General features: G+C 38.8%; 1 protein-coding gene across 1 annotated transcript; it reads left to right on the forward strand.

Moving 5' to 3' along the window:
• The first annotated feature begins 5 nt into the window (after nt 1–5).
• DCAF13 (DDB1 and CUL4 associated factor 13) lies at nt 6–26,305 on the forward strand. The gene is made up of 11 exons (XM_054295965.1): nt 6–110; nt 1,083–1,282; nt 4,099–4,206; nt 5,938–6,027; nt 6,928–7,083; nt 7,797–7,874; nt 11,741–11,823; nt 14,218–14,382; nt 17,489–17,624; nt 24,892–25,055; nt 25,846–26,305. The coding sequence occupies exons 1-11, from the start codon at nt 41–43 to the stop codon at nt 25,931–25,933; spliced, it is 1,338 nt and encodes a 445-aa protein (XP_054151940.1). The 5' UTR covers nt 6–40; the 3' UTR covers nt 25,934–26,305.
• The last annotated feature ends 318 nt before the right edge of the window (nt 26,306–26,623 follow it).

Here is a 26,623-nt window from a genome sequence, read left to right on the forward strand (position 1 = left end):
GCGCATCCGGTCACGTGCGCAGCGGTGCCGGCGCGGCGCGATGCGGGTGAAGGTGCTGAGCCGCAACCCCGATGACTACGTGAGGGAGACCAAGCTGGACCTGCAGCGCGGTGAGTGCGGCTCCGGCTCCGGCCTTCGGCACGGCACGGCATGGCACGGCCCGCCCTGCCCCGCCCGGAAGGGATGAGGCCGGCGGCCCAGGAAGGCGTTCGTCCGCGCTCCGCTCCGGTCCCGTCCCCTCCGCCGCTGCCCGCTGGCAGCGAGAGTCGGAGAGCTCGGGCAGGGGCTTTGCGCTTCCCTCCTTGCGGGCGCCGGGAGCTCTGCCCGCGGGTGCCGCTCCCAGGCGGGGATTCCCGTGCGGGGCCTCTGCGGAGCTGAACTTGCTTTGCCGTGCCGCGGCCCGGGGCGGCGGCTGCCGGGAGCTTCCATCGGCGCGGCAGAGCCTGGGGCTTCCAGAACCTGGTCAGAGCAGGAGTGCGAGGCTGGGGGTTTAATCGCTGATTTGGTACCCCGAGATTGTTCTTGGTATTTCCTAGGTTACCCTTTGCAGTTTTTTGCACTTAATGCTGTTTCATTTCTGGTGCGTCGAGGTCCGCTTCTTGCACATTCATTATTAAAACTGCCAAAAATTGTGTTGATTTTACACACAGAATAATAGAGTTTCGTAGGTTGGAAGGTTGGGCTAGATAAGTCCCTGTGGTGAACAGTCCCACACCCTGCCCTGTGGTGAACAGGGACATCTTCAGCTAGATCAGGCTGCTGAGAACCTTGATGGGCCATGTGCCATTTCATTGTAAAAAACTTCTTACTACTATCTAGTCTAAATTTATCCTCTTTAAATATATAACTGTTACTCATTGTCATATCATAACAGGCCATCTAAGAAGTCTGTCGCCATCTTTCTCACAGCCCCCTTTGAGTACTGAGAGGCCACAGTGTGGTCTGCCCTGAGCTGTCTCTTCTCCAGGCTGAACAACCCCAGGTCTTCCAGTCCTTCCTCGTGGGAGAGGTAGTCCATCTGCTCATCTCTCCTCAGGACCTGCTCCAGCATGGGTTTCTAATGTGTGTTCTTTCTGTTACAGTTCCAAGGAACTATGACCCTGCATTGCATCCATTTGAGGTTGCACGAGAGTACACAAGAGCTCTGAATGCCACAAAGCTAGAACGTGTGTTTGCAAAACCCTTTCTTAGTTCACTTGATGGCCACAGAGATGGAGTTAATTGCATGGCCAAACATCCAAAAAGTTTGTCTACTGTGCTGTCTGGAGCCTGTGATGGAGAGGTAAGCTTGCAAACCACAACAAACACACGTCTTTTTTCTCTTTTGTGTTTTATTGGCTTGTTTGGTTGGTTTTGCCACACCTTACTTTTCTGCCTCTCTTCAGCATGTTACCTCTATCCTCACGCAGTTTTGCTGCTCTGTAATTCTGCCACTGTACAGAGGAGACAAACTTGGGAGACAGATTGTAGTGAAAGGTTCATGGGTCGAGATAAGGACAGGGAGAGATCACCCACCTATTACCACCAGGGACAAAACAGACTGAACTTGGGGTTAATAATTGAATTTATTATTAACAAACTCAGAACAGAATAATGAGAAGTAAAATAAGACCTTAAAATTACCTTCCCCCCACCCCTCCCTCCTTCCTTCCCAGGCTCTCCCTTCTCCTCCCCATCAGTACAAGGAAATGGGAGAAGGGGGTTGCAGTCAGTTCAATACAAGTTGTTCCTGCCTCTGCTCAGGTAGAGGAGGTGCTCTGCTGCTCCACCATGGGTCCCTCCCATGGGAGACAGTTCTCCATGTCCTTCTGCAGTGTGAATCTGTTGGGGAGGATGAAACAAGAAAGCCTTATAAATATGACTGCCTGGCAAAAGATTTTGAGAATATAGAAACTATAAGCGAGATTGAAATGAAAGCAACCTTTGAGATCCCTTAATTGCTGAACAAAACAATGATGTGACCAGCTGAATGTAATCACCCCTGGAGGAAACAATTCCCTCTGCAAGCAGGCAGGCCTAAGAGTCAGAGCAGACCCTGCAGCTTGGCAGATAGGGCCCAAAGAGTAAGATTTAGGGTTTAAAATGTAAACATAGTATGGTAATGTAGTGATTCTTATAGGTTGTATGGAAATGTTATAGGATATGCATGCTGTAGTAGATTGGTTAATGAGAATCTGAATATTAAACACAGAAGACGATTTATTGTATTGTAACGGGAACTTCGGTCTCTTTTTGCTCTCTTATCTCTCTTTTCTCTCTTACCTGTTTTCACTCTATCTCTTTTTGTGCTCTTCTTCGCGCCCTTTTTTCTCTTTGTCTCTTTGTCTTCTCCTCTGCAATTCTTCACCCCTTCCTTTCTACATGCTCTCTGCTCTTAAACCTTTGCCTTTAACTCTCTTACACTTTAAGCCTCTCTTCTCTCGGGCCTGCTCCGAGCTGTGGCTGGCAGCTTGCAGCAGGGCCCTGCACCCAGGCCCTTTGCAATAAACTGCAAGTTATACGACTTGGCTTCAAAGAGATCTCTCCGTCCGTCCCTACCGTGCGACCCCCCAGCAGCTCCTTCGTGAGTCCTTTCCACAGGCTGCAGCTTTTCATGAGTAGCTGCTGTGTGGGTGACTGTTCCACATTGTGTAGTCCTTCAAGAGGAGGCTGCTCTGGGGTGGGTCCCCACAGGGTCACAAGTCCTGGGAAACCTGCTCCAGTGTGGGCTCCTCTGTCCATGGGTCCCGAGGTCCAGCTAGGGCTTGCCGTGGATCACAGCCTGCTTTGGGTGCATCTGGCCTCGGTCTTCTCCACAGGTGCAGGTGGATCTCTGCACTCCCATTAACCTCCTCCATGGGCACCAGGGGCACTGCTGCCTCACCATGGTCTTCACAGCAGGCTCAGAGGAACCTCATTCTTCCTCCTCCTTCTCCCCTCACCTTGGTGTCTGCAGTTATTCCTCTAATGTATTCTTGCTCCTCTCTTCTCTGAGTGCAGTTACTTTTATTCCTTTTTAAATGTGTTACCGCAGAGTTGTTGCCACCATTTCTTATTAGCTTGGCCTTGGCCAGGGGTGGGTCTGTGTGGGAGCTGGCTGGCATTGGCTCTGCTGGACATGGAGGAAGATTCCAGCAGCTTCTCACAGAAACCACCCCTGTAGACTCCCACTACCAAAACCTGGCCACGCAAACCCAATACCTGTTAGGACTGCTCCCCCTAAAGAAGTTCAACTGCCAGATTAGCTAGGGTGAAGGGGCGTACAACCAAAAATTTTTTTTGGAATAGCAGGGTTTCATATTGCCTAAAAAAGGCTAATCCTATGTATATATATATTTTATTGTTTTACATAACTGTTACAAATAGCAATCAAGGAACTAGTGGCAGAAAAAACTACCTGTCTTTTCTGGATTACCGTCTTTCTCCCCCTTACATTGCTCATTTGATAGTACTTGAATACTCTAAAGGTAACCAGGGGCAGTTTAAAGGTCTTCTAGGCAGTTGGCTGCTTTCTGCTTTTTATAGAAAGTGCTCATGTCATGCAGTAGTATAAGGGGGGTTAACCATTTCAGAGAGAAGGGGAACAAATTTCTGCAAATTTCTTATCCACTGATAGAGCAAGTAAAGTACTGGGTGCTGTAAATACATAAAAATATAAAAAGCAAGCTCCATTTCTTTGTTGTTGGTTTTAAACGAGCCCAAAAGCTTTTAAACAGAAACCTCTGTGAGAGGTGGACATCTATAGACAATGTAGTACAGCAGCTGGACAGAAAAAATTCTGTTGATTCCAAATTTCTTTGTGTTTTTGTCTTTAAAAGGGTATTTTTTTGCTAATTTTATAACTGCTGCTGTTTTTTAGCAAGAATTCTAGTTCAAAAACATGGGAGTACAAAATGCAGAAAGTATGCAGCTTAGGTCAGTGGGGAGGGTAGGAACAAAAGACCTTCACTTCTAAAATTATTTTTCAAGAAAGAAATAATTAGTTTTTAACATGATAAAATCTGACCGGTGTCCAAGCCAACTCTGTCATTTCATTACAACATGTGTGGTCTCTTGTATTTGAATACTGAACTGCAGCTGTGGAAAGCTTACAGAATATTTGCTTTTTGTTTTTATCAGGTTAAGATTTGGAACTTGACCAGACGACAGTGTATCCGCACGATACAGGCCCATGAAGGCTTTGTTCGAGGCATGTGTGCCCGTTTCTGTGGCACATCATTCTTCACTGTGAGTATTGTGGGGCTCCTCAGCAGCGCAGAGTACCTGCTCACCATCTGTTTTCCACTGAGAAGCTTGCTCTCTGCCATAGAACATTTAAATATTGTATGAATACGCTTATTAAATGTGTCGGTGAACCCGACAGTTCTATTTAGGATGAAGTTTTTTCTGATGCTGGGATATGGATACCATTCAAGAGCATGGAAGGGATAAATACCAGCAAAGAGCTAACAGATGGTCATGTAATTAAAACTGCAGTAAACTAGTTTTTTTTTAAAGTAGTAAATGGATTATGTTTATTGCAAGATGTAAAAAAGTTAAAATGTAACCATTTGCATACACATATACCATGTATAAAAGTAACTATTTGCATATACTATGATTAAAAGTAATCTGATTAAGTTAAGACCACTCCAGGTGAATAAAGCTTTATTAATTCATAAAAAAACCACGACAGATTCAGTTGCATGTAAACTGCTTGGAAATAGTATGTCTTCCTGTTGGCATTAAAACAGTTCTGAGATAACACAACAAGAACTGTTTTTGAAAACAGGAAGTGTCCTGAAGTTGTGCTTTGTTTAAACTGGTCATAGAAGAGCCATTTTCGCTACAGTATATTTATTTTTTTAAGGTATATACCAGGTCACAGGGACAGTAGTTAGGATATAGGGAAAGTCACAGTAAAAAACCCTAAGTGACTCCAAGTTAGTTACTCCCCTTTTGACAATGTCTGCCTGAAAATTGAGAGAGGGAGAGAAATAGTAGTAGTGCAGTCATGGAGGGGAGGATAAACTTGTAAAGCTAACATTTTTTAGGCCTATTTTCTTGATCCAGGTCACTGCACAGCCCTGCAAAAGCTTGTGCTGGCATTAGTGCAAGAGGTAGAACAAAATTTGGGGCAGGCAACCAGAGCAACTGAGGTGGAAAGTGCCTTTTAACTGATTACAGGCTCACCAAAGTGACTTCCAGAAGATAATTTGCAGTTTAAAAACCACAAAATTTAGCCTTACGAAATAGCCATCATTCCAGCTCACATTTTGCCTATTCAGCTATCTATAGTGGAAACTGGAAAAGCCTTGTGGATCAAGATGGGACAGTGGAATAGGTGAAGGAAAGGTGGTGGTGGGAAACAAGTGACAAGCTGGGAATCCATTGCCTGCTCTCAGAAGCTGACAGGTCCCCAGACAGTCTCGGAGCTGCAGCCACTGTGGAGCCAGCCCCCACCTCCTCTTCCTGCTCCAAGTACTGCAGCTTTTATTGCAGAGTGTTGTTCTGGGCTATGGAATACTCCTTTGGCCAGGTCAGGACATCTGTCATGCCCGTGTCCCCTCCCAGTCTGCTGCCCACCCAAGCCTGTTGCTGGTGGGTGAGGCAGGGGTGATGGAGACAGAGTGGGAGCAGGGGAAATGCACAGCCAAGGCTTGGGGCTGTATCAGGGCTGTTTCAGCCCAAATATGTTTTTCAGCCCTGATGTTTTTTTCATCAAAACCACGGTGCTAGGTGGGCTGCTGTGAAGAATGTTCACTGCAGCCAGATCATGTACATGTTTTAATGACATGTTATGACCAGGAGAGCTAATCTGTTGCTTGGAGGTATAAAATGGAATGATGAACATGCAGGAGGAAGCATTTGTGTATATCACAGAATATTTTTTTGAAAGGATGCCTATATTTAATTGCAAAACACATCTAGCAAAATAAAAGGGAATATATTTACATAAAACTTTTCCAATATTTTCAGGTTGGTGATGACAAAACCATAAAACAGTGGAAAATGGAGAGCCCAGAATATGGAGAAGAAGAAGAACCTATTCATACAATTCTTGGAAAGGTAGTAAATCTGAGTTTTGATTTTCCCACACCTCTTCTTTTGAATTTAGTTTGAATCGTATCTTATCTAGCTTTTGGAGGAGAGAGCAATAATTTGATATCACCTATCATCATAATGGGTTGTAATTTGCTGGCATCAAATTTTATTATGGCATTTTTAAAGTATCTTCATGTTTTTATTGTGCTTACTTTACATGTAACCAGAAAGGACTCCTCTGATGCCACCAGAGACTGCTTATGTCTGTCTGTACTAATTATCCCTTTCCTGCAAACTGGTCATATTTCTCTGTAGTCTCTTCAGATGGGTATTGTCAGTGCTTAGTCTGCATTACTTTTCATAAATAAGTTACTTTTCATACCAATCTCACAGACATTCAATACAAAATACTAACTTTACATCTTCCTTATTGACAAAAGCAGTCTAAAAATAGATATTTTGGCACTTTGAATTTATGATAAGCTTGTGTTAAGAAAAACATTAAATGCTTTTTTCAAATTGATGGTTTGAAAGTCTTTAGTTAATGAAATGTCTGTGAAATCCATACAAGTCCCTACTGAAAATACAGTTGCACTCTTAAATTTTTCATTTGCTTTAAAATCAACCAGGATTTTGTAAATATGCTTTTAGTGCCAACTCCACTGTAAATTACCAAAAGATGCATACATGCACCTTAAATGGAAAAGAAAGCTTGCCTACTGGCAGGGGTACATCTGATAAGGTTTAGTTTCTAGTAGCAATGGTGACTTAATTTTCAGCAATATAAATGAGAAAAACCATGTGAGACTCCACATACAAAGATTTGTTGATTTTTTTTTTTTTCGAACAGAACATAATTGAATATTTATGCATACAATTGGGTTTTTAAATTTTTACTTTGTTTTTTGTTATTTTCCCTTAAAGACAGTGTATACAGGAATTGATCACCACTGGAAGGAGCCTGTTTTTGCTACCTGTGGCCATCAAGTGGACATTTGGGATGAACAAAGGACAAGCCCCAAGTGTTCTCTGACTTGGGGTTTTGATAGCATAAGCAGTGTAAAATTTAATCCCATTGAGGTAATGATTGTGTAATATATTGGAAATCAATATTTTTCTTGAACAATATGAAATGTAAACTCTGTTTACACCATCTTGATTTTTTTTCTTTCAAATTTAGGTTTTATGTTTTAATGGAATATGTAAGGAGATGCATATATAGATTTTGATGGTTATATTATTTTGGAATGTAGTACCATACAATTTTATCTTCCTGTCTTTTGTCTCTGCTAGTGTGGGAGAGGAGAAACAAAAGCAGAGCAGTCTCCATTCTGCCCACAACAGCAGCATACCTGGTAACTCAGTCATGCAGTGTAGCAGTTAAGTGGCTGTGGAGCTGCCAGTTCATCTGTTCCAGGATTCTACTCCCTCTGAGACTTCTCACGCTTCCCATGGCAAAACAATTGCATTTGATCTTTTACAGCACTTCTGTTATACCCCTTGGCTGGGCTGTGCTCATAGAAAAAGTGTTTATGAGGAGTTGTCTGTTAGTTTTAAAGTAGAGGGCACTGCATGGATTCTGAATCTTACAGGGAAAGCTATTTAAAATAGCTTTACCCAGTTTGTGCTGGGTAATTGGCTGCACAGAAAAATTGATGAAGGTATTTCCTTGACTGAAAAAGAAACTCATGACCAGCTTTGTGAAATAGCTTAGGTATTTGATGTAAGCTATTAAACACACTCTAGAAGTATTCAAAAGACCATAAACACTGGTTTTGGGGTTTTTTTTTCAGACTTACCTTTTGGGAAGCTGTGCTTCTGACAGAAATATTGTGCTGTATGATATGAGAAAATCGACTCCATTAAAGAAGGTAATATTTTTCTTTTTAAGATTAATTACTGGTGCTAATAATCATACTGAATCTATTAATAGCATGTAACTGTTGGTGACAGTAGAGAATGGGAAGCTCTGAAACCTGAGTTAACTGAGTTTTTATTGTCTGAGTCTTCTGAGTTTGAATTAACGTTGGGATTTAAACAATGCAGACTTAGAAGGGCCTTTTTCTGCATTCAGACAGGCTGTCATGCTCACTCTGTTGTAATTCTTGATCAAGTGCCTGACCTGACAGCAATTTCACAATAAGAACTTTATGTTCCTGTATTGCATTCTGTCTATGTATGTGTGATTTTTTTTTTTTCCTCTTCCTTACCAGAAGGAAACAAGCTAACTTCACCATTGGAGAGCCTTGCTCTGTATTTAAAAAGGTTTTTTTTCCTTCAAAGGGAAATAAACCCTTCCCTATACACCCACCATAAACATTCAGAAATCCTTTGCAGTGTAATCAAAATAATATTTATATGTGGAACGTACCGATGACCTAAAGATTCCTATTTAACAAAATATTTGTATTTATTTAGATAAGAGGCTGGTAATTCATACACATCTATCAAACCTCAATCAAGTTCAGTAGTTCTAAGCCCCAGATCTATTTAACAATATTCTTCTTGAAATGCAATATTCTGGCTTGTGAGTATGCACTCAGTGTTACATACTGCCTGCAGTGTCATTGAGCTGATGCACACTACAACATTAAAATGGTACTTAGTTATAAAAAAGAAAGTTGTTGGCATAGCAGTGTTTCTTTCTCTCCCTGCGCCCCAATAATTTTTAGTGAAGTTTCATTTGGGCCACTGAGGCAGTGCTTATAAAAACTTGTCAGTGATGCCAGCTAAAGACCTGAATGTTGAAATGAGCCCAGCCAGTGCTGTTGAGCTACAGCAAAGGATGCAGTTGAGTCCTTTGTGAACTAAGTTTGAATCTATGAGAATTTTACATATGTATATATGCTAAATATATATATTTAGCTTACACGGGACATACGTGTGCATATAGAATTACTGTAGACTGTGTGCACATGTTTGTGTATGTGTATCTCATGTAAGCAGCATGCTGAGATGCATTTCCTGCTGTAGGAATTATGCACTTAGGTTAGGTTAGGACTTCCTTGCTTCCATGGGCACAGTACTGCGTTTCCTCCTGGGATAGGGATAATTCTCCTGTGGAAAGGAGGTGAAATGTCCATTTCTGCATTGAGAGCTAAGAGCTTTGGAACTCCTAAGAGATTGGTTTTGCTTATTAATGTTACCATACTTATGTATGGGCACTGATTTCTGGCGCTGCTGCATTCCTGAGATTTGATCAGCAGAGCAGTTGGAACTCAGTGGCAGTCCCTTCATAAATGGAAATAGGAGTACATCACACATGCATTCCTATTCACACAATTCTCACTTTGTGTAGCTCTGTTGCCCATTTGTCCTGAGTGTGGGTTTCAAAGCCTTTAGTTTAAAAGGGAGGGATGAGATAGTGAGATGCTACCTAGGTTCAAAAGAAGAGCTAGTCTAAAAAAAGCTGGGAAAGATGAATGAAAGCAGTTCTCTTGAGAGACAAGAGGAAAATGTTTTGATAGGAATTGGTACACTTTAAAAGTCATTCTTGTGCAACCTGTGCGATCAGGAAAGCTTAGGGGGTTGTAAAGATAGACTTTAGCATTTTAGCAGCTGACAGGAGTTGTGTTTTCTCTTGCTTGTTACATTCTTAGGTGTTCATCTCAACCAAAAACCTTGCTGATAGTAAAGGAAGACAAGTTAATTATTTGGGTAATGTTTCTGTATTAAAATAATGTCAGCATTTCCAGACTGACATTCTTTGTTAGCAACTGTTCACAGTTAAAATAATTAAACCCAGAGAACCAAGTCTTCAGGTACTTCACAATTTTGACTTGTCTTAATGGGGACTTAAACTTACCCATTTTCTAAGAAGATGTACAATAGATTAAAAATAGCAGTTAAAAATGGCTCTGGCATGGGTTTAGATAGTTCTGAAATGCCATTATTAAAGTATTTACAGCAACTTAAATCACTTCCAGCCAGGTTGCCTTACATACTTGTTACTAAACCTAATGCTAGAACTGTAGAGTCAATCTCATTTCTTAGGCACTATTTTACTTCCAAAAGCCACTGCTGAAATCAACTGAAGTCTTGTAAATTTTGGTGTAAAATAGAGATTCAGAGCATGACAGGACTTGACTGCATTTGAAAGAGCTGGATTTTTAGCAATATTGAAGTTATTTTGTAAAACGACCTAAAGTACTTATAGATATGGTGGGCTAACATTAATTGTGTGCTCATTTTGCAGTGGCTGGTAGACTTGTACCAGGAAGGAATAAAGAACAGTCCTTGATTATTAACTTCCCAGTTTTGTGCAAGTTTTATAACTAGAAGAATACTGAAATCTGAGCAAATTCTAGTTGTCACATTAGTGTAAACAGAGGGCATCTCAGTGTCTGCTTTTTAAACTAGAGATCACTTTAGAGATCTGATGGTTACATTCCCTTCTGGTTGCATGCAGTTCCTGAAATTAAGCAGTGTTCTGCAGCACAAACTTTGTAATGAACAGGGTGGTGTCACCTAGGGAATGAGGATTTAGGGAGAATGAGAATTACAGGAATAGACACATTGCAATCTCTTGGAGGGATGTTCAGTAAAATCATCACTTAACTTGTTTTGAGACTGTGTTCATTACCATAAGGGTTATAATTGTACAACTATATTCTGAAATGGGTGTGTAAATTTATGGTATTCAGTGTAGTAAGCCAAGAATAAAAATGAGATTTGAATACCATACCGTTCAACAAATTTCAGGATTTTTAAGTAGGATTATAGCTGGCCTGGAGCATTGTAGAAAATCCTGTTTATAGAGTTGTTCAGTTTGTTAATCAGTTGCTCTGTAATTACACATCCACTTTGTGTCAGGCATACTGTATAGCTCTTATTTTCAAATAAATGGTTGGAAATTCCTCTCAGACTCAGCAGAAGCCAAAGCTGCAGTGTCTGATGTGTCAGATTTGTCCCTGCCTTGCCTTGTCCCACAGGGGCCCAGCTGTCCTCCAAGGTGGGGACATCCAACATACAGCTTGCTAGTGCCTCTTGTCTTGTCTGCAGTTAGAAAGCAGAATGGTTTTATTAATATGTTATCAGCTGCCTTCCTCCCACTTCAGGGCCAGCTGGCCTCTTTGTTGGCCATATGCTTACAAGCAGCAAGCAAATCTTACAAATGTGTGAGATGTGATTCACTGCTGGTACAGGGAGAGTGCTGAGTACCTGACAACACAGTAACTTCTGTGTGCCTTGCTTGGCGCTTCCACAAGAAATGGCAGCTGGCCAGGAGAATTGGTGAACTGCAATTTTCGACATAAAATAATGAAGGCGTAATTACTGGGAGAACATAAACATGTTACAATTGCTTTGCAAATGTTGGTTCACAGCTTCAATTAATGACTATGTCCCTTGAAATAACCATTTAATTAGGTGTGTCTGTAGATTACTTAACTAAAGGCTCCTGCAAATAGGACAGAGAAGTGAAATTTTTTGGAAGTTCCAGATTTACTTGTTGACCACTAGCAGGTTGCCATGTTAAATGACCACTTAGAAGAATTTGATTCTAAGGTGATTTACAGAGGAAAATTTAATTGTTGTGTAGCCCAAAGCAGAAGCATGTAATGAGGGACAGGAGATTCTTGGTTTTCACCTCTAACACTGCTGAGGAGACATTCTGTCATGTACTATTCCTCTGCCATAGTTATCTAAGTCCTTGTCTTCAGGGGTATGTAGAAAGTTTTGAACTGCAGTGAGTATTTTATTGCCTTTAACAAGGTAGCAATGTGTAAATATATTTCAGGTTATCTTGAACATGAGGACAAATACACTGTGTTGGAACCCTATGGAAGCTTTCATTTTTACTGCAGCCAATGAAGATTACAAGTAAGTGTAACCTTGATTTTTGATAATCCTGTGTCGGAGAATGACTTAAAGAAAAGGCCATGAGACATACAATTGAGAGAAAAGTATAAGGGAAAAGTAAAGCAGTTTCTAACAGTTCTCAGCCTTCTGATTTGTATAAACAATTAGACTCTCTCAGGCATCATTCTATAAACAATGGAGTTCTCAGACTGTCTTCCCATAACAAGCAGAACACCGTCTCTGGGAAGGCCTGCCATCCTGAGAACAGATGTAGAAGTTTTGGGAACACTGGTTTCTGTTTTAGTTTCTGGTTTCTGTTTTGGTTTCTGTTTTTAATAAACAATTGTAGGTATTCTAAAACAAAGGGAGTGGTTAGAAGTTTCTCTGTTAGCCTATCATGAAATTGGATTACAGAATATGCATGAAGTTCGTTAACTTTGTTATTTAAGGTGATTGATTGATCAATAAAATTGGAGTTCGATGCATTACCAGGATGGTCGTTTCTCCCTTCACTTCAATAATCCTGAACAGGTTATATTTTCCATCTGTATCTTGGTTATTTATGATTGTGCTAAAATAAATTTTTAAAAGACTACTCAAACTCTAAATTTGAATTGCTTTATAACCTAGAGAATTACAGGAATACTGATTTCAAGAAATATGAATTGATAGTAGACTGCCTCTTTCTGTGTATCTCAGAACCTGGGGGGTAAAAAGCAGTGTAACTTAGAATAAATGCAGCTGAATGCAAGTATAACTTGAGATGGGCCCTGGAAAATAAGTGCTGTTGGTCCAGTCTGAGGCAATATAAATGTTTATTTTCTTGCCAGCTCTTGTGAAGCTTGATACATTGTACTGATCAGCTATTTTCATGAGACCATTTCTTAAAAAAAAATAAATTAATCTTTTGTGAGACAGTTCTGGAGACTGCAGTACTTATCCTTTCAATGTCTCGGAGCAGTTTTTTACTTTTGAACAATACTATTCATGTGAACAGCTAATCTGATATTGAAAAAGCTGTCTCTTCAAAACTAGGCCATTGCAAATATGCTCCATATCCTTTTTTCCAGGAAGTTAGTGATCTAACAATAGATCACTGTTTTCTTCTAGAACATAGGAATTTTATCACTTATCTTAAGGCTGTTTTTCTAAGGAAATGGAATCTGGCTCAGACCTTGAAAGTGGTGTTATATTCAATGTGCTGTTTTTCTTGTATTTATGTTATGGTAAAACTGTTAGACTACCTAATCTGTTTGTTTATAAGTTTGAAGTTTTTGTTTATGAATTTGGTTTTTGACTGGTTTGGGTTTTTTCAATATTTTTTTTCTTCCTCTTGCTAAACTAAAAATTATAGCTGTTGCTGTCAGGGCCAACTGTTCTCTTGCAGCCTGAAGCATTTAGTGTGCAAGGCAAATGCACACATCAACAATGCCTATGCAAGTATTTGCTGGTTATGTGGAGTAGCAGTTTTGAATAAGATGATGCATACTTGGGGAATTTAAAAGGAAAAAGCAATAATCACCATTACAGTGTTCAGTAAGATATATTTAATTTCAGTTATGCATTCATCTGCAGAAAGGAAGGTGAGAAAACTGTTGAATTAAATTTTTAACATAACAGTCCTACTAAATAGTATATCTTAATCAGGTTCCAATAAATGCATTGTCTGTAAAGCACATATGCTTATTTGATGATCTGCATATTGATTATGCCTTGCTGCTTTATTTAGAGGGAGTAGAGGTAGGCTTTATCTGAGCTTTCAAGTCCTTAGGAGCAAACCAACTGTGGTGCAGCAGCTGGATGTTTACTTTTAACATAAAACACCTGCCTTCCATGTTTTTCTATGGATAGTGTGCTCTGCTGAACTAGCATCTCCATGGGTAAGGACCAAGCTTTCCCTGCACTCCTAGACTTGCTACACCAAGCTTTCCTTGCACTTGTCTGCCTATGATAATTAGGCAGTAACAAAGGATGCTAACCAAATGGAACTTTACAGTAGACTCTGAATTACTAGGAGTTCACAGCATGGCAATATTAGGAAACCTTTCAGAACTGATGGGCTTGCTGTAATGATTGAGAGGTGCTTTTACAAGTTCAGGGTGCATACTTACATGGGAGGATGGAGTAAAGGAGGCCAGTGTGATGCCTGCAATCTGACCCATGGACAGATGATGAAGTGGAGCCTATCTGTCCTCTGATAAAGAGCAAGAAACCTGATCCGATAACTAGATCCTTTGATTAACAAGCTTCTTTCAAACCCTAAACAATGCCATTTTCTTTCTTTTCACATGTTATGAGCTGTTTTAAGGAGTTTCCTCTGCAATATGGCTCTACCCTTAAGTGTGGTTTATGTAAAATGTACTGTTTACTTAAGACTTGCTCTGATACTAAGCTACTGATGTATTTATTTTAAAGCTTATATACTTTTGATATGCGCTTTCTTGAATCACCTGTGATGGTGCACATGGATCACGTGTCTGCTGTCCTTGATGTGGATTATTCACCCACTGGGAAAGAATTTGTGTCTGCCAGCTTTGACAAGTCCATCCGCATTTTTCCTGTAGACAAAGGTCACAGCAGGTGAGTAGTTTTACACCTTTCTCTCTCTTCATTCCAGTGACTTCCTCCCAAATCCTCAAAATTACTGATTCATTCTTTAACATCTTCACTGGGGCATTTCCTTCCTGTGAGTGTTGAAATCTTATTCTGTTGGTAGCTTGAAACTGACAGGCTGTGTAGTTGACTTAAGTCTGGAGTATGGATCAAGAGTAGAACTACTTAACAAGTAGCAGTACTTCCACAATATGGAATTAAAATTATAGTGGATTACTGTGCTCATGTCATTTGTGTTTTACCATGGTGAATCCCATTTGATTTCCCTGTTGATGCATCTTTAATGTTTTTAGGTTGCTTTGTTCTGTTTCTGTCACCACTTAAGTTTGCAGTGTATTACAGCATTGTAGCATTTGCTTTCCTAGGGATTGTCTTCATCCTGTGTGGATGATTGCTGAAGGCATTATGTAAAATAGATTGCTGTATGAATTCCTGAGGATCAGTTTGGGACCCTTTTGTGATCTGTTTCAGTGCACTTACTACCTTTTGTTCATGTTTTGTTAACCTGGTTTTGATTTGTAATAGAGTGCTTTGAATACAATTCACGCAGAGTTTGTTTTTCATGTAAGGTTTCATAAGTCAGTATATTAAATATTTTGCTGGAGTTCAGATTGAATCTACTGTGTCTCCATTATTTTTTTGGTTTTCTTTCAGTTTCATGAAAACTGGGGCAAGTTATCTGATCTTTCTGGTATCATTTGATCTTCATAAACCTGCCTTCATTATTCTTTCTTGTCAGTTCTTCTTCCTTTTTCTTTATTCTTAACTTTATTTTACTTCTGCTTGACTTCCTCTCTCCAACCTTGTCCTCCCAGAAGGTTGTTACTAAGTCAAGTTCTAGGTGGTTTGAGGGTGAAAACGTCGAAATACTGGTTTGGTGAAGGAGTATATTTTTATTATTGATTGATGAAATTGTGCATACTGTGTAACTGTTTGTGCTCCTATGCTGCATTAAATAGTGGGGGGGGGCTATTTACATTCCCTCTATATCTAATCTACTGATAGTTTTCATGTTCTTTTTGTCTTGCAATAATACTTTAAATGTAATTAGATGGTGCAGTTTCTTTGTAGGTTTGGTGGTTTTTTTCTGACTTGCATTACTAAAAAATATGGTTAGCAGCTTCTTTGTATGAATTAAAAATGTTCACAGAAGTGGTGATAGGTGAAGTAAACACACATCACTGAGGAGAAATTTTCAGACCCCATAGCACAACAGGTAAAGGCTTTATTTCACATTTTAGCACATTTTTGCCAAGGCCTGTGGAAGGAGCTTTTCTTTGTCCACACTTTTCCCCCTTTTGTGTTGTAGCCATAAATCTAGTGAGGAGAAGCTTTACAAATGAAAAATTTTGCCTCATGTAAGCTGATTAGAGTGTTCTGGTACACTTAAAAATTTTTAGAAGCTGGGCTTCTTTAGAATTGCACAGTTCATATTAATCTCGCAGAATGAAGAAAGTCTCTAAATAGAAGATCTGATCCTGCATGGAAAACTGAGAGGGCATTTAGGAATACCTGTAAAAAAGGATCCTGGTGCTATTCTAGTTTTTACTTCTGATGTCCTCCCAGTCTGAAAAACTCCTAACTGCAGTTGCTTTCTATTTTATTTTTAAATGAAAATTCAAATAGTGAAATTGTTTAGCCCTAAGAAATAAGATTTTTATGAAGTTGATTAAATTTTGTAAATGCTTAACAAACAGAACTGTATTTCTGTGCAAACTTCTAAATGACAGATTCAGGTTATTTGGCCATGTTTTCAGTTTTTCCTGTCCCTGAAAAATGACATTTAATACCTTGTGATGACAGCCACAGGATAGGCAAAGGCTGCAAATTCAAAGAATGAAAAGCAAAATTACTTAGTTCCCCAAAGGTGAGTGAAGAAAAGCTTTGTTACTGAGTCATGTGGTAGAAGCCAAGTAAAACACAGAAGTTCTTGTGAAGGTGCAGATGTGCACACATGCCATTAAACAGTGAAAAGCTGATATGAGTATTCATGTTTTCTGATGGTAGTTGTGCTCAGTCTTTCACATAGTTGTTCTTGTAGAGTATTGCTTGCTGGTGAATGAAAAGAGGTGATTAAGCTTATTAAAGCTTATTTATTCTGATATATTGATTACTTTTCTTGCAACCATTTCAGCTCAACCTCGTCAAGTTTTTCCACACCACTTGAATAGGTGTTGCTTCTGTGTTTCTTTTGCGTTATTACTTGGGTTTTCCTTGCAAAAATAACTGAATGGAAGAAAGAGAATAAGTTGTAGTGCATGACTGATGCATCAAAGGAATGACTATTGGTAGACAATAAATAGACCTTACTTCTTCCTTCTTTTCAGAATGCTAATTCAGAATGCTAATAAATAACTAGAATTCCCAAAAAAGTGTACTTAGTCCTTTATTTTTTTAGCAGAAATAAAAGAATAAACTTGTTTGATTCATACTTCAAAATATTAGACAAAAATTTAACAAAAGTTTAGACAAAAGTTAAATATTGGTTTAAATGCCGCATGTAGAAACATTTTCCAACAGCACTTGTTGAGCAGGAGATTGATCAGCAGAAACTAAAAGAGAAATGGAGTCCATTTTTGGGTAAAGGAGGGAAATCACAATGAAGAGTAGCAAATCCATTGTCATATCATAAATGGACAGCTGGGAGGTGTTTTGTTGCTGTTTGGTGTCAGATTCTTTGGCACCTATTTTTCTGCATTGCCATTCTGTAATACTCTCAATGTAAAAGCATATTAATCAAAATTACTTCAGGAACAGTATGCATTTCATACTGTATACCCTTAGCATGATTTGCAAAAAGAGTTATTATTTAACTCATTACTATGATTTCTGTGAAAGCACTTATTTAAAAAGCATCTTATCCTAGGTAGTCCTTTATCAATCTATCACACTTCTTTTGAATCTCTATGTATAGAAAGGTAAGATAGCAGTGTTTAAAAAGGTCAGATTTATTTAAAAACAACAGCAAGAAAATACAAAAATATTTTGCCTTGAACAGAATGCTTTCTGCTGTTTGAAAGGTAATGGTGAGAAAAGTGATGATAGATAATTTAAAAATGTGTCTCTGCTCTAGGGAGGTTTATCATACCAAACGAATGCAGCACGTCATCACTGTAAAATGGACTTCAGATAACAAATACATTCTGTGTGGCTCAGATGAGATGAATATTCGCCTGTGGAAAGCTAATGCCTCTGAAAAACTGGGAGTGGTAAGAGTTGCATTTTGCTTTTTGTTATCACAAGATGTTTGGGGGTTTTTGTTATTATTACAACCAGTTAGCCGTTTCAACTTTTAAAACTTGTTTATGAAGGGAAGCTGTAAAATTATATTATGACATTTGTGTTTAATTTGTAGATTGACATGTGCAGTACAGCTCTTTGCATTTACTGCAGCTTATAATAAGAAAATGAGATGCCTCATTATTGCTACACAAGATGACTTCTTTTGGTCTTGTTTAATGTTAACAATAATCATCAGTTCTATCTAAACTAGAATTGAATTTTTTACGTGTGTGCTAATGGTTAGAATTCATCCTTTACCACTGGGAAAAAGGTAATAAATTCTGTTTAGCCGTACTTAAGTAATTCTTTTGAAGTTTAGAGTCACTACTTTTAAAGATTTTGACTGAAATGTGATTAGTTCATATTCATTCATGCAGTTTGTTTAAAAAAAGTCATGCTGTGATAAGCATGTGTATTGTAAAGTAGGCTCTTTGCACTGATGTGTAGTTTGACACTGAGATTTTTGTTAACCTTTGTAGCTCTCAGATACCTAGTGGACAAACTAGGGTGCCATCTGAAGTCTGCTTAATTCAGTGGTCAGGGTGTTCCTAGTGTGAAGGATCACCAGCCTCATTAGAGATGACTTCTCTGTTATACTTGTTCAAATGTTTGTGTACAGACAAAGCCCAAATGTTCTCTTTCAGTTACCAATTGCATAGATTCATCTGCACAGATGAGTCAAAGTACTGAGTGACTTGGGAGAGTGAATTTGGCACTTTGTGTGCTGGGAGTAGCTTTATCCCTTTATGTAGCTTTATATTGTTATGGTATTTTGGAGGTGCTTACATTGCCTTTTCTTAGCCCATCAGCAGAGCTGTCAGATAATGTCTGGGGGAGTTTCTGCTTGGTCTTGTGAAAGGTTGTGGGGAGAGGAAAGGGAAGCTGTGACTCGGGGAAGAATGTGGTACAGCTGAGATGCTGGATCTCTTGCATACTGATGTCTAGGACTGCCTGTGATTACCTGAAGCTCCATCAACGTGAATTATCTGTAGGAGGGAAGTGAAACAGAGCTGGGAGAGGTGGCAGGTGGAGGGAGTGGAGGAGTACTTTGGGCTACACTGGACACAGCATAATTGATGGACTGCTGTGCTCTCTGAAGCACTGGATGTGGAGTAGCACAGTTAAAATAACATGTATATCTTCAGCCATGGCCTGCCATAGGTATTGGGAAGTCCTGTTAGTATTCCCAGTTTTGCTACAGAGCAGTCGATAAAAAAACTGCACAGCTTTGTGGTCTCTGCAGTAATTATGATTACAAATGATTGTTTATGTTGAATTTTTTTATTTTAATTTTTTAATGGATACTTTTTTTTTCTTTTTTTTCCTTCCTGCTCTTCTGCATTGATTATTGGTATTTTCCCATTGGTGCTGTGGTCAAAGACTTAATTATCAGTTCCATAGTTGCTTATTTTGAGACTTTACTTTTGGATTTAAGGTTTATGTTGAATTTGTTTAGATAGTGCAGTGTTAGATAGAAACATTGTCTGTGTTCCTTGTGTTATATCCATATGCCCATGGCAACACCCTTTTCACCTAATTTTATTATATTAACTGACGCTTTCTCTATTTGCTCACTATATTTTTAGCGAGAGATCATGATGTTTCTCTAAAATGCTGCTCTGTAACAGAATTGTCTGGTATTTTCGACGTTCATCTTTACTCTGAGCCCTTTGTGTGAAGGACAAGTGGGTAAAAAGAATGTCACAAATATCATTTTTGTGTAGAAGCATTCCTGATATTTTCAGATGTGAACAAAAAGATCACTGCGCTGACTACTAGACGGCATTGGCTGCTCTTGTTATGAAAGAGTAAGGATAATTGACTCTGGAAAGTAATAGGCAAGCACAGCTACTCCTACATTGCAGAAATGTTGCATACCAAAAGGACAGCTTAGCTGTTGTTGAAGTGTTCAGAACACAGACTGGTAAATGACATTCTGCTCTTTTCTGTAGTATTTGCGTCAGCGAAAACTGGCCATGGATGGGCCTAAAAAAAGACAGTACTTAGTTGTGACTAGTGGCTATTGGATATGATCTGCACGTTAATACTCTTGTGTTCCTTGACCTGGCAGGAGTCCTACAAAAAACAGCCTTTGCTGTTTTCCCTTGTGAGTACAGTGTTGTTGCTTGATGTGCCCCTTGGGGGCTGCACCCACAGCGTGGTTCTGCTCTTGTGGGATCATTCCAATGAAGTTTTTGTAATGTCTGTAAGGGTGTGTATTTCTGTCACAGCACTTGGGCTGTCGGCTCCCAAGAGAACCAAATCAATAGCTATCTATGACACAGGTTAGGGGACATGTGGATTATTATTTGATTTTTTTTTCCCCTGTTTTTTAAATTATTCTTGGGAGGATTTTTTTCCTGTGGGTTTTTTTTTTTTTCGTTGGTTGGGTTTTTTTGTTTTTTTTTTTACTGTCAGAAGTGAAAATCCTCACATTATTTATGATCCTGTCTTAGAGAAAACACTTTGCAACATCAAAAAGTCATCTTAAGAGGCAAAACTATTTAGAAATACAGGAAGAACTTAAAAGGGGCATAGAAAAATTGCTCTCACTTCACAGAACAGAGAAGAATTTGTGAAGAATTATGTTATAATGAGAAAAGAACATTTCACACCTCTGGATCTTATGTGGTAATGTGTTCAAGCATGGTGTTGTTGAAGCCGTGAATTTAGCAAGACACAGAATTTGAAGCTGTCTGAAGTGGCTATAGTTGTTTAAAATTTTTTTAGAAGCACTATGAAGTTTTATTTTTCAGATATTTAGAGAGCAATTGTAGCTAATAGGACTCAGGAGTCCTCATGGCTTATCATGCTCTTGGATATATCTTGGGAATGTTGCTTGGATTCAGTGCAAATCCCTGTTTGATCCAGCCTGGTAGTTCCTGTGATTCTTAAGAATGCAACTGTTAATGGCTATTTAGCAGGTTCCACTGATGTTTTTTTAGTATTTGCTTCTTTTTTAGAGTGTTGGTGTTGTTATCTTCACAGACATATGCTTGCTTATTTTATAAGTGTCCAGTCATTCCACAGTCTGTGGCTATTTTTTGAATGTTTTGAATATTCAAAGCTGAACATTCAGTAATTCTGTCAGAAGTGTCAAAATATGTCTTAAATGCTTAGTTGCTTGGTCTGCTATTTTTCTTTGCTGAGCAGATTTGATTGAATGACTCATCCAAAGGTCACTGTATTTCTGATATAATGCTAAAATTTTGCAATACATTGTATTTTAAGATGGATATTTTTTGTGCTGGGGGTGGGTAGAAATCAACATTCTGACTGAGAAAGAAAAATAGTAATCAAACTTTTTTTTTTTCCTTTGGTGAGTACTTAGTTGTTTTTTCACGTTGCTGAGTTCAAAGGAAGTTATAGTGAATGTGTGATACTCATGTTGTGGCTGGTGAACATTTATCCAGTTGGAAAGTTTTACTTTCTGAGCTGTACCCAAGCAGTCATCAGTTCTGACATGCATGTTTCTTTTGGGTTTTAATGTATTTGGCACTGCACTCATTACTCAAAATCAGTGAAACATGAAAGAAAGAAGAAAAGTTTCTGGAGGAGCCAGAGGCATCTTGTGTCTCTACTCCACTGACAATTAAGTCAGCACAGGTTTTACATAGGGGTAACAAAACCCAAATATCTGTGTTGGAGCTACTGCAGAGGTTGCTTCAAAATAATTTTCTACATTTAGCTTTTAATAAATTTTCATTAATTGATTAATATGTATTATTAATAATAGGATGTAACAGATGTTATTTTTAAAGCAGTGAACATCTATCTCAGCATGCCCAGAAGCAAAAGACTCTGTTAAGACTTGAGAAACTCTAGACTGTTCAAATACATAATATATGGCTTGTTAAGTATGTTTGATGCTTTTTTAACCTGTGCTTTTGAAGAAGTTTGGGATTTATGAAAAGGAAAATGGTTTTGACTTTTGAGGAGGAAAATAGAGCCTGGTCTCAGTGGAAAGGCTGAAAAAGCAGCAGTCTTATAGTGGATTTCAGTTAATAGTGTACAATTAATGTAATTGATAGAAAGAAAGGGATAGACTGGGTTTCTCCAAATTGTACTGAAAGTAATGAACCATCAGTAAAACTTGTAGAAGCTGTATTGCTCTTCAGTCTACCACATTAAAAAAGAAACTATACCTGCACTCCTCAGAGTGTGAATTCTTAGTAACTTAACTTCTGTGAGTAGCAGCTGCAAAATTTTGTCTCTGTTACTTTTGTGAATTAGTACAGAGCAGTGGGTTAGGATGCTTAGAATTTTAGTGAAACTATTGATGAATGAGTGAACAGTAGTGGAGCATAGGTTTACTGCTTCCTTAAAAAATGCAGAAATAGCAGATTTTGAGTATGGGCTGGTAGAGAGAGGAGAAAGTGCTGTTAGAAGTCTTGGTTTTGATCTAGCAAAGTGCATTAGCAGGAGCACGTCAAAACTGTCTTAAGCAATTGTTTATCCTTTCAGTCTGTTTCTAGTATGTGGTTCCATTTTCTGAGATAATGCTGATAACAAGCAGTACCAGACACTGTGGGTCATGGCATTCTTTTCATAGTGATTTTCAGTTTGTGATTCAATGCACCTGCAACTTCAGCCCTGTAGCTATGATTTTATGCTCTTAACATCTGCATTGCCCTACATTACCTTTCTGGTTTTTTGCTTTTGTCATCCATTTAGATGTAAAGAGATCAAAAATTTTGGTCCAGGAAAGAATGAATAATGAACTTCATGGCTATAAATTTAGAAGGTGTTTTCCGCAGAGCAATAGAAAAATAAATAAAGACAAGCTATAGTGTAGAAAATTGCTGGGATTTATCTGGATTCTAAAAATATATTGCATCTGTGCTCTTGCCTGCCCTGTCCTAGAAGGGCAACCTGAAGAGGACAGATAAACATTCATTTCATATTCTCATGCTGAATTACAGAAGTCTTAATAGTGTGGAGTTTTAAATACAGCCCTCTTGAAGAGAAGAATTTTTTAAGGGTGGTTTTAGCTTCTAACCAGAGCTTTGCAAAAATGTTTACTTTCCTTCTGCTTAGATGGAAAAATAAGCAGTCTGTGTCATCAAGAGGGAGGAGAAGAGGCATGGGCAGTTTACTCGATGAGGCATTTTCCTATTGCTGACAACTTCGTTGCTTTTAAGAGTTCTTTCTCCCTTTTTTCACCCTAAGTATTTGCTGTGAAGTCCTCCTGTGTAAGGGACACAAATCAGTTATGTTTCTGCCACATAATCTTCATTTTTCTCGTGTAGGAAAGAAATAGCACGTTCATTATTTGAACATAGGAAAAAACAGTCATATGTCACCTTTAAGTATGTCTTCCCCTCATGATGTCACATAAATCCTAATTTATTACATATATTGAATTGGAGAGTGTTCTAGTCCCTATAAATAAAATCTCTAATCCTCCTGTGCATCTTCTCCAGCCCAAAACAGAATGGGAGGTAACACAGTTCTCTTGAGCTGTTCACACTGAGCTTTGTAAAGTGACTTATAAGAGAAAGCTGGAATTCAGTGCATTATTGCAATGTGCTTTCTTAGCTATCTGCTACCTCTCATGAAGGAAACTTGTCATTACTGCAACATTTTCTTTTCCCATCCTGTGGATGAGGGTGCACTTGGCACAGTTGGTGTATTGGCTGCTGGCATCTGGTAGTTAGGTGGAAGTCACCAGCTGTGTCCCTTTCTCTATACCACATTACCCATAAAAATGGAGTCAGGCTCCACCACCTGTTAATCTATATTATTTTTTTAAATAAGATGTCCTGGATGTATCTTTAATTTAAAGAATCACCTCTTGTCTGTAGAATCATCAAGGTTATACTAAATAGGCAGCAATTTTCTTTTCTAAAATTAAAGAAAAATCATTGCATTTAATTAAAATAAAGCTCTTTAATTTGGATTATGTTGGCAGTTTTCCGTAAAGTGGGGACACCTGGGATTTACTGAGAGTGAACCAGCTATTCACAGGCTGGCTTACAAGGAGGAATTTCAGTAAAAGGGGGAGGGTAACTTTAGTGGGCTAAGACTGTAAAATATACTCAATTTCAATTTCAGAGGCCACAGTGAGTGTAAGTAAAGCAGAAGGACTTGGTTTTTATGAACAAGAGGGTGTGGAGAAACAGGTCAAGAGCATCATGTATCTCTGATGTTTGAATAAGAATTTTTTGAGCCATGAGCAACTCTGTATCTGGTACCTGGTTTCCTTAATGTCCCAAATCAGAAGCTCCTTTGGGGTCATTTTTATCAATACTTGTTTTCAGACCATTTATGGTATTCTGGACCAAAATCTGAGTGTGATAATTATTTATTCAGAATTAATGAAAAATTCTACCACAAGTCACACACAAAAGTGATCTCCAGAGTGGAGAATAAATAGCCAATTGCTGATTTCAAGGGGGCAGGGGGGAAATCACGTGTCTCATTATATTGTAAGTGAAATTTCCAATTGTGTGTGTAATAAAGTTGTTGGTTTTGTTACTGCTTCTTTTTTTTTTTTTTTTTTGTTAGAATCAGTTTGTCTTGCTTTGTTTCTTACTTTTGGTGTTGTTGATGGTGGCTTGGACAGAATTTTAAACATGAATTGAAAAATAGTCTTTTATGGCAATACCAGCTCACCTGTATTTCCTGTGGTTGTGATACCAAGACTTTTTTAGCTGCTTGATGAAAGTTGGAGCTCTCTGTGTGCTATATAGTGAAGCTAGTACTTGAAATCTGATCCATGTTTTGTGCTTCCCAAGGGATCAGGGTGCTGGGTAAGATTCAGGCCACCTGAAGAGCTTTCTGTAAAGCTGTTCATGAGGGCAGTTCCTCTACAGCATTTTTAATTACCCTGGCTAGTGATTAAAATGCCTGAAAATCTTTGTTTTACAGGGAAAGCTGGTTGTCATCCGAGGTTAGGAAAGATTAATCAGCTATTTGTGTTCTCATTTTTCACTCTACAGCACATTAAAATCTAATTCTCTGGAATTAAATTTGGTTACTCCACTCAGCTTTAAAATGATAATGTTTTGTGTTTGAGCATTGGGAATATTGTTGGAATTTTAGGGTTTTTAATACTTACCTACCCGTATTCTGGAGGAATTTACTAGAAAGAAGCCATTTGAATGAAAAGTTAAAATTTTGTTTTGTAGAGGAGATTGACAGTTAAATCCCTGTTCCTTCATAACATGCTTGTCTGTGTTACTTTCCCTGCAGCTTGCACCCCGAGAGAAGGCAGCCATGAATTACAATCAGAAGCTGAAGGAGAAGTTCCAGTTCCACCCGCAGATCCGGCGCATAGCTCAGCACCGGCATCTGCCCAAGAGCATCTACTGCCAGATCAAGGAGCAGCGCATCATGAGGGAGGCTCGGCGCCGCAAGTGCGTGCTCCTCCTTGCCTTCACTTTCTCTTCCTCTAAATAAAACCATCCCTGCAGTGCTGCTGTGGCCTGTGGGAGTGATAGAGCTCCTTTGAGCATCTCAGTGAGGCATCATGAGCTACTGGATTGATGCTAAGGCAAACGCAGATGAGTGCCAGTGGCAGTGAGGGCTGGCTGCTTCCCAGAAGCACAGTGAGGACATGGCAACAGATGCCATGCTGGAAAGAGCCACAGTGCTGAGTTAAGCATGACATGGTGCCCCATTGCAGTGGAAATAGGATGGCTGTTACAGGGTGTGTGGGGAGGGTTTTTTGGGTTTTGTATGGCTTTTTGTGGGTTTCTGGTTTTGCCTTTTTTAATAATGCCAGATTCTAGGATGAGTGTTTTATACCACCTGGATCATTGCCATGTTGGAATTTCTAGGAGTAGAAGGTGGCTTACTCTGCTGTTGCCATTGAATTAACAGTAAAGTGGTGGGTCTTAGTCATCTTTATTAGCTAAAAACTCCACAAACTTGAGCAGCTAATCGTGTTGACATGAAAACAAGCTGAGCTCCCAAAGAAAGGCTCATTTGAAACCTTTCTAAATTAGCCAACTTTAAAGTTACTTTCAAAAGTGATGGTCCTTCTTCCCAAAGGAGTATATGGCTTTTGGTTAATAGAAACAGAGCAATTCTTAATTTTTTTGGCTTTCTTTGTATTATGACTTCATTAGTAGCTTGAGGAGGAAGACAGGATTTCTTAAACATTTGTGCTGACTACTGAGTTTCATTTTTCTGTTTTGTTCCTAGGGAACTGAATCGTCGTAAGCACAGCAAGCCAGGATCCGTGCCCCTCGTGCCAGAGAGGAAGAAACATATTGTGGCAGTAGTGAAATAATTGTTTTCACATGTACAAAATGCCACAATGAAAGAAAAATGTCACTATTGAAATAATACACTGTACAAATTTGATGGACTTTGGTAAGACAGCATGTGGTTCCAGAAACATGACTTTTCTTCCAAGTTTGTTCATCCTCTGACTTCTCAAGTCATCATCTGTTTTGAGCAGTTATGAGAATTTCCCCTGTAATATTTTTTGTCATTTGTCTGATTTTACTGGCCCAACACTGCATATTGCAGTGGAGTTTGACCCTTTTGATACAAGCAGATAACTTGGTGGAGAATATATTTGATTCCAGTTCTATTCCTTGGTACTGTTACTACAAAAAAGGGATAAAATAGGTTAATTCTTGTCAAAGCAAAAAAAAAATGCTCCATACGGAGTTACAAAAATTATTGTCCTTATGCTGTCTTTTTAAAAAATTTTTATTTAAACAAATTTAATAAAGTGACCTTAAGCAATGGACTAGATTTTGATTATTTCAACTGATTATTCTTAATGTCTGCATTATACTTCTTATAATACAATTAATTATTTTTCTTTTATCCAGAAGGAAATTCAACAGGATTTTCAGACATCTGTAAATATTTATAGTTTTGCTCTGCTTTTTTAACTGTTGTTATATAAGCTGACCAAACTTCAGACTGTTAAGTTGCTATATTTATAATTACTTAGTTGAATAATTTT

Source organism: Melozone crissalis, unplaced genomic scaffold, assembly GCF_028551555.1.
Source record: "Melozone crissalis strain CALT ecotype California unplaced genomic scaffold, PUWL_Pcris_2 ptg000002l_1, whole genome shotgun sequence".
Lineage (NCBI taxonomy): Eukaryota > Metazoa > Chordata > Aves > Passeriformes > Passerellidae > Melozone > Melozone crissalis.

Coding starts and splice junctions, on each gene's coding strand:
- DCAF13 (XM_054295965.1), top strand. CDS start 41: ATGCGGGTGAAGGTGCTGAGCCGCAACCCCGATGACTACGTGAGGGAG. Junction 11,824..14,217: donor GCAGCCAATGAAGATTACAA/GTAAGTGTAACC, acceptor TTTATTTTAAAG/CTTATATACTTTTGATATGC. Junction 25,056..25,845: donor AGGGAGGCTCGGCGCCGCAA/GTGCGTGCTCCT, acceptor TTTTGTTCCTAG/GGAACTGAATCGTCGTAAGC.